The following is an 8,474-nucleotide window of genomic DNA, read 5'->3' as shown; positions in this document are numbered from 1 at the left end:
GATGTGTCAACCCAATTAGGCAGACGTCCATTTCCAAATTTATTTTCAACATAAGCCACAAGCCACGTTTGACGTAGGAAAATGCCTTGTTGACACGTTTTTTTTTTTTAATTATATTACATTAATGCAACAAGTTTGTATTATTACTTTCAAGTATAGGTGAAATAATTTTGCATTATATTAAGAGATCGTTTCATAGTGATTTTAATAAGTATTTTTTAATATTTTTAATATTTAAAAGGTAAAAGTTCTAAAGCGTAAGAAATACTAAAAAGGTCGTAAAAAATTATTGTCAAATACATTGTAAAACTCATTTGATGAGCGATTTTGAGGGAATAAGATGTTTTTTTAAGTTAAAAAGTTATTTATTATAGAAATTAAAGTATTTGATAAAAAAATTTTAAATAATTTAAAAATATTTATTTTTTTATTATATAAAATATAATGACTCTTTTGAGTTTCCATTGAAAAAGTAATGTTTTAAAACTATTTAATATTAAAAAAAATTATTACATCAAATATATATATATATACAAAAAAAAATTTAAAATAAATTAATTGTGGTAAATAATTGATTCTTGTAAAATCTTGGTGGTGATATTTTTTTATAAAAAAATATATTTTCTGTTTCCTTTCACTTTGATTATAGTCCAATAAACAATAATGAAAGTATTTTCTTTGTTTTAAAAGTTAATAGAAGATTTAGAATGGTCTATTCTCAAATAACTTAACTAAAAACATATGTAGTTTTTTGTGATTTCTCAAATTTATAAGGAGATTTAGTAAAACATTTTCTTTTGTATAGAGTCATTTTGTCAATCTCCGGCATTGAAAGAATTTACCATTATTTATAGGCAAAATTAGCCAATTAAATTTGGAATATTCAAGATTTAATTGCTTAATTAGGGAATTTCGTTCTTTGATTTTAACAACTTGTTTTCTTTCTTTGAAATTTGTCAAGAAAATATTTATTTTTAATTCTCTTTTAACTACAATTAAAAGATTAGTCTCCTTTGTTTAAGAAAATATTTATTTCTAATTCTCCTTGACTTTGATTTTATTTTGCTTGACTTAATTTTGTAGTTGTCCAAATTTAGTTTATTTGGTAAAATAAATTAATGATATGACTTAAAATTAATAACAACTTTAAGTAATAAGTAAAAACAATTAACTTATTTTAAGTATATATTTTTATTTTTACATTTTTACCCTTATTTGTCTTATTACTCCCATGATTTTTTTTACTACTCCACAACCTCCATTAATACTTGACATCCTTTATCATAATAATAATTTATAGGATAAATATGTCAATTTAATGATTTAAAATAAATTTTAAGTTAATCTTATCAAACAACCTTAATACTTAAGGTAAGAATTAAGTAATAAGTTTTAAGTTAACAACTTAAATATGATTTAACTTAAAATCAACTTAAATCATTAAATAATAAATATTAAGTTTTACCAAACAGCTCTGTAGAGTGTCTAAAAATATATTATGTTTTTTATTTTTAAAAATAGAAAATAGTAGTAAGTTCTATATATCATGTATAAAATCACTTTTATTTATAGAATTAAAAAATTTATATATTGTAGAAATTTGTAAAAATAAAAATATTTTAGTATTTCAATTTTTTTTAGAACATTTTTCAAAAGCCATTATGTTTTTTTTTTCTTTTTAAGATAAGTATGAAGGATTTTTTGTATTTTAAAATAAGAAATCAAAATGCTAACATGAAAAAGGAGAAAAGATGCATGTATGAACGTTTTAATTGAGGGAGGCATCCCGACCCTCTTCAAATAATTTTTAGAAGAGATTATAACTTACAATACCATATAATATTTTAGAATATTTGTATAAAACATGTTGCAAGTTTTATATATATCATATGCATTCGTTGTTAAGGACATAATATGCGTATTGAGTTCAAATCCTACAAGTTTAAGTTTTTAAGAAAAATGGTAAGTTTTTTTTATGAAAGTATTAATAATTAAAACTTTATATAGTCTATTTTTTCCTAATTTTAAAAAGCACTTTAACATGTTTTCTAGGTTGATTGTAAAATATGTTTTCTATGTTTTTTTTTTTTTTTTTTTTTTTTTTTTTTTGTGGAGAATGAAAAATTGTTCTAAAAAATAGTTGTCAAAGAGGCCTAGGGTTCTGTTTAAGATGTGTTTTCGAAAACTGTTCTCTAATATATTTTAACATGTTTGTTTTTATGTTTTAAAATGTGATAGTTTATTTTTTATCATTCTCTATATTTGTATAATTATTTTTTAAAACAACTTTTAGAAAATAAATGAAATAAATAAAAGATGTTTTTCGAAAATATTTTATTTATTTTCTGTTTTTAAGAAAGAAAACTGTTTTCTATTTCTAATTACTAAACATATTTTCTTATTTTTTGTTCTAGAGAACAAAAAATTCTTTTTAAAAACAAATACCAATCACAAGTTAAGAATTTTGAAGAATTATCCCAAAACACAAAGAATATGAACGGGACGAATTTAAATTTATATGAACCTATATGATGTATCCATCTTCATGTGAAAGAGAAATAAAACTAAAAACTCTTCAAAAAGATTAAATGAATACTAGAAACATGTTTTCAAATCCTTGTCAATAAGAATAATTTTTTAAAATTGGAACAATTTTCAAATCCTTGTCCATATCACATGGATGATTAAAAATTCTAAGATGCTTCCAAACATGTTTCACACAAATATTCTAAAATATTATATTGTATTGTTAGTCATTATCATATACTCTAGCTACCTATAAACTCCGTTTAAAAACTTCAATTAAAATAATCATTATTTTGAAAACGATCAATTGAGCTTAACAAAACCTACATCTAACTTGAGGTACTCAATTCAATTCCAACTCAACCTCATTCTTCTAAATTCAAGTTGAGTTCAAGTTGTTCATGTTAGACTCGGATTTATAGAGTTAAACTTAAGTCAATCGGATTAAGTTCAAATTGGTTAAATTGCATAATTTAAAATACATCTATCCAACCCTCCATCTAATCTATTGAAATATGTGATTTTAGCAACTTGTTTTCTTTTTTTAGGAAATTTGTCAAGAAAATATTTATTTCTAATTCTCCTAGACTTTGATTTTATTTTGTCTAACTTAATTTTGTGGTCGTCCAAATTTAGTTTGTTTGGTAAAATAACTTAATGATATGATTTAAAGTTAACAACAACTTTAAGTAATAAATAAAAATAATTAACTTATTTTAAGTCCATATTTTCATTTTTACCTTTTTACCCTTATTTGTCCTATTACTCTTATGATCTTTTTTATTACTACACGACCTTTCTTATTACTTGACATCTTTTGTCCTAATTATAATTTATGAGGATAAATATGTCAATTTGATGATTTAAAATGAATTTTAAGTTAATTTTATCAAATAACCTTCATACTTAAAGTAAGAATTGAGTAATAAATTTTAAGTTAACAATTTAATATAATTTAACTTAAAATCAACTTAAGTTATTAAGTAATAAATATTAAGTTTTACCAAACAGATTTGTTGTTTGTCTGAAAATAAATTATATTTTTTATTTCTAAAAATGAAAAATACTAGTAAGTTCTATATATCATGTATAAAATAACTTTTATTTATAGAATTAAAATATATATATATATTTTTAAAATTTGTAAAAATAAAAATATTTTAGTGTTTCAATTTTTTTAGAACGTTTTTCAAAAGCCATTATGTTTTTTTTTTTCTTTTCTTTTTAAGATAAGTATAAAGGATTTTTTGTATTTTAAAATAAGAAATCAAAATGCCAACATGTAAAAAGAGAAAAGATGCATGCATGAATGTTTTAATTGTGGGAGGCATCCCGGCCCTCTTCAAATAATTTTTAGAAGAGATTATGACTTAATATGCTTATTGAGGTCAAATTCTACAAGTTTGAGTTTTAAAGAAAATTGAGAAGTTTTTTTTTTTTATGAAAGTATTAATAATTAAAATTTTATATAGTCTATTTTTTGTAATTTTAAAAAGCACTTTTAATAAAATAAAAATAAAAGAATTTAAAGAAAAATAAGATATTTTGAAAAATTTAGGAAACGCTTTTATAAAGTTTAAAAATCACTTCTAAAACTTATTAGCGAAGCATTTGAAAGAAGATTCTAACCAAAACACTATCCTTCAATCCATCCTTTTCTCCTGCACTCCACTTTACATTTTAAAATAAGAAATCAAAATGTGGACATGGAAAAGGTGAAAAGATGCATGCATGTGTTAAATGAGGCATCCCGGCCCTCTGCAAAAATGTGAAATATGGGCTATAAATAGGGCATATTCCTACATCCAACAGATTCATTAAACCACCAACCAAACAATAATCAATGGCTCTCCATAGCTTTGCAGTTGTGGTAGTAGTAGTAGCGCTAGTCTCTTGCCTGCTTGCTCCTCCTGCAGTCGAGGCCTCATCAATCAATATCTCTACTTACTGGGGCACTGATGCAAGAGATGGTGATCACCTGAAAAATGCTTGTAACGCCTCCTTGTATAGTATCGTCAACATCGGTTTCGTAGACAGATTTAGATATGACTGGCCTCCAAGACTCAACATCCAGCAATGTAATGCATCAGAAGGTAAGTGCAAGTACCTGGGCCCTGAGATAGAAGAATGCCAAAAAAACGGGGTTAAAGTGCTCATCTCTATTGGAGGCCCGGGTGGAGACTACGACCTGCCTTCTTCAGGTTATGCTAAGTAAGTTAGTTGCTAAAACTGATGATGATGATGATGATTTAACAGAAAATAAAATCGTTTTAAAAAACAGTTGCCAAACAGGGCTAAGCTAATTAGGTGCCTTATTGATTGATTTTCACTTCATTTGAATTTGTAGGATGTTCGCAGAGTACTTGTGGAACGCCTATCTTGGTGGCAACAAATCGAGTGTTGATCGTCCGTTTGGGGATGCAATTCTGAATGGAGTTGACTTCTTCATTCAGGCAGGCAGTGGCCTGTATTTGGATGTGCTTGCTAAGGCCCTTACAATCCTCAGTTATGGAACCCAGATGGAATTAAGTGCCACTCCCAAATGCAAATACCCAGACAAATACCTCGACGCTGCAATTCAAACCGGGCTCTTTGATTATGCTCAGGTGCGATTCTACGATGAAGTTGACTGCCAGTATAACGGCAGCTTCGATGGGATGATTACAGCGTGGGATGAATGGGCAGTTGAGGCTAAAGTGGATAAAATATTTGGGGGAGTGACTGCAAATGAAAATGATCCAGGTTACGTTGATCCAAATCTTCTGGTCAATGGGCCGTTCCTACAACATATTAAGACCTCCCCAAAGTTTGGAGGTGTGATGGTGTGGTATGTCTACACTGACCATCAGTCCGGTTACAGCGCAAAGATCAAAGATGTGAATTCTGCAATTCAAACTGCTCCTTCAGGAGTTGAAGTTGAATAAGCAGATCCGTATGAATGGCGGCTGATCATCCCATGATCAGTAAGCTTAAGTACGTACTTTGAAATAGTATTGTAACGCCTGCTGTTTGCTTTTCATTCAATAAATTTGGCCTCTCATGCATATTTCCTCACAGAGACACATGTGATCTGGGGGGTAAATATATAGGTATGAAGCCAAAACAAGCTTGTACCTAGTGTGATGTATCCCTGTTAATGAAGTTGTGTGGTTTGTGTGATAAAATTACCTTTAGCCTGCCTGTTGGTATCTTCCACCTCTCAAGAGTAGGTTGATTAGCATAATTTGCTAGCTGAGTTTCAGGCAATGCCTTTTTTCTAGTGGAAATTAAGGGTGTGTTGTTCTTGAGAACAAAAAGACCAAAACATGTTTCATAATCTGAATCCGAAAGCAGATTTTAGGATTGTTTTCCACCAATATTTATGGTCTGTTTTAGAAATATTGTACAACTTAAGAGTCAAGACATGCTAGAAGGAGAATCAATTTCCTTTTTATTTTTTTATTTTTGGGGTTTCAGAAATACTATAAAGTTTCAAAATAGGCCGGTTTGCATCAAAGACCATCTGTTTGTCTTGGTCTTTGTACACTTTGGGATGTAAATAATAAAGAAAGATGATTTTCTCGGGAAAAAAATAACAATGCAATGGAAAGGCCAAAAAAAAAAAAAGTTTAGGGCATATTTGACAACTGTTTTTAAAATACAATCCCAATGAGGAAGCAGCTGGCATTAGCAGGATCCAACTTCTTAAAGCTCTCTTGACTTTAGTAAGAAGTTGAATAGTCATTTATTTCATATTTTAATATATGATTATTTTTTATAAAATAAATAAAATCATTCCAAATTGATTAAGTCATCCAAATAAAAATAAAAAATAAAAAGGTAAATATTGCTAAGTAACAACATATCATAAAAATTTAAAATATTTTACTTCTTGGAAATGTTAAAAGTAAATTATTGATTTTTTTTGTTTACTTCGTAATACTTAATATAAATAAAATATTTAAAAAAACCAAGAATTTAACACTTAACACTATTAACATTATTTAATTTTAAATTCTATTTAGAATTAAGAAAAAATAAACATCACCTTACTATAGAATTAAATTAGATAATCTAATATAAATTATTTATATTTAAAAAAAATTATTTTATATTTAATAATACCAAAACAACTGCCACTTGTGCTTTTACATCTCTTCCTCAACTTCAAAGATAATAATGAAACATATTTTTCTTTTAAGTGCTCAACCCAATTTATCCCTAATAGAACAAAACAGATTTAGAAAAATCCTAAACTGGTTAGAAACGGGTTTAAGAAGATATTGGTTATAGTATTACCTCATCCCAGCTCTATGTCTTTATCATTTATATGTATAATTAAAGAAAAATAATAGTTCATTTTTATTTTTATTTTAAAAAAATTAAATATGGGATGACATACCCAAGTTGCCACCTCAATTGGGCAAAGCTAACCATTATCCTCAACCCACGCACAATATCACAATTAATTATATATGCATGTTGTAGGGATCACCCCTAGACGCCCACGTGGCAACCCTGCGCAACACCCCTCCATGCGACACGTGGCATATCAACTCTCTATCCGGATCCCCTCAGGGGGGCATACGGGACTCTCCAATCCACTATCCGGACGATTCTCTCCCTTGTCCGGATATATTGTCCGGACCGAGCGCTAGTAACTTAAGCAGAAGCCTTGGCCGTAAAACGCGGGTAATGCTGAGTCACTTCAGACAACCTGTCACAGCTCATATTCGGCCGCCTGTAAAGCGAAAGGACAGAAATGACGGTAAGTCACCTCCCACGATTTCTGACAACCGCCTGCAGAGCGATGATGGCCCTGCCACTGCCTCAGCGCCATCATGATAAGCCAAAAAGTCTTCCTACCATTAAAAGGGACAAAGCTTCTGACACTATAAAAGGACCCCCATGCGAAAAGGGAGGTAAGTTTTTCTAGCTCAACAAAAAGAAGAAGATTGGTCATCGGAGAGATGGCTAACAAAACCATTGGAGGGTGTGTCCGGACACCTTTTGCAGGTTGACTGAGGCAGGAATCAACTTTAGTTGAGAGGGAGCGTTCACTTGGCTACCGTGAGGATCCGGGTGAAGCGAGAGGCCTCAACAGCCACCATAATGATGATTGAAAGGTAGGATCACCTTTTTTTTTTTAAATTTTATTAAATTATGATTTTTTTTAAAAAAAAAATGTATAGATGTCTCAATGTTTTATAGGTGAAATATTTAGAAAAGTTTTTTAAATATTAAAAAATGTATTTCAAAATCAAATATCAAGATATAAATTCCAAAGTAGGTCGTATTGAATTTAAAAAATAATAATGTCAACTCAATTTTAATATAAATCTTTTTAAAATACAATCCCAAATAGTAATTATTTTTATTTCTATTTTTATTTTCTGTTAAATAGATTTACCAAATGATATGTGTTTATATTTGAATTTCACATATGAATTCTTTATATAAATTGAACCACATAACCACCAAATCTTAATTTGAGCTTTCCTCAAAGTTCAAACCTCATTATTTTTATTTTTTTTGTGAAAAATAAATTTTATTTTAAATAAATTTATTAAAAATTAATTCTTTTTTTCATTTGAATTTTGAGAATCTCCAATGTCTATAAGTTTGAAATTTAAAAAATAATTATTTATGCTTTTGAAAAAGAGTTATTTGTAAAGATTTAATTGGCAAAGTTTCCAGCTTTCATCCATTCTCATGTAAACTTTATATTGAAGAGGTATATCTTGTGTTTTTTAATTTATTAATTATTTTTTAAAATAAAATAAAATAATATATAAAAATGGAAATATACGAACTTGTTCTCATTGAAGATATCGTATAGACTATTAAGAAAGATTCTATTTTCTTCTCTATGAAAGAACCCATAAACACACCATTTCATTGTATTGCAAAAATTACAAAGGAGGAGGAGGAGAAAGAGAAATATAAACAAATAAAAAAGAATAATAGCT

The 8,474-nt window shown here is 28.0% G+C and overlaps 1 protein-coding gene across 1 annotated transcript; it reads left to right on the top strand.

The window, feature by feature from the left end:
• Positions 1 to 4,361: 4,361 nt before the first annotated feature.
• Positions 4,362 to 5,699, top strand: LOC117932478 (acidic endochitinase-like). Its single transcript, XM_034853743.1, has 2 exons — positions 4,362 to 4,737; positions 4,874 to 5,699. Exons 1-2 carry the CDS (start codon positions 4,370 to 4,372, stop codon positions 5,448 to 5,450), a joined length of 945 nt encoding a protein of 314 aa, XP_034709634.1. The 5' UTR covers positions 4,362 to 4,369; the 3' UTR covers positions 5,451 to 5,699.
• Positions 5,700 to 8,474: the final 2,775 nt, after the last annotated feature.

This window comes from Vitis riparia, chromosome 15 (genome assembly GCF_004353265.1).
Source record: "Vitis riparia cultivar Riparia Gloire de Montpellier isolate 1030 chromosome 15, EGFV_Vit.rip_1.0, whole genome shotgun sequence".
NCBI lineage: Eukaryota > Viridiplantae > Streptophyta > Magnoliopsida > Vitales > Vitaceae > Vitis > Vitis riparia.
This window is presented reverse-complemented; position numbering and strand designations above follow the sequence as displayed.

Coding starts and splice junctions, on each gene's coding strand:
- LOC117932478 (XM_034853743.1), top strand. CDS start 4,370: ATGGCTCTCCATAGCTTTGCAGTTGTGGTAGTAGTAGTAGCGCTAGTC. Junction 4,738..4,873: donor CCTTCTTCAGGTTATGCTAA/GTAAGTTAGTTG, acceptor TTGAATTTGTAG/GATGTTCGCAGAGTACTTGT.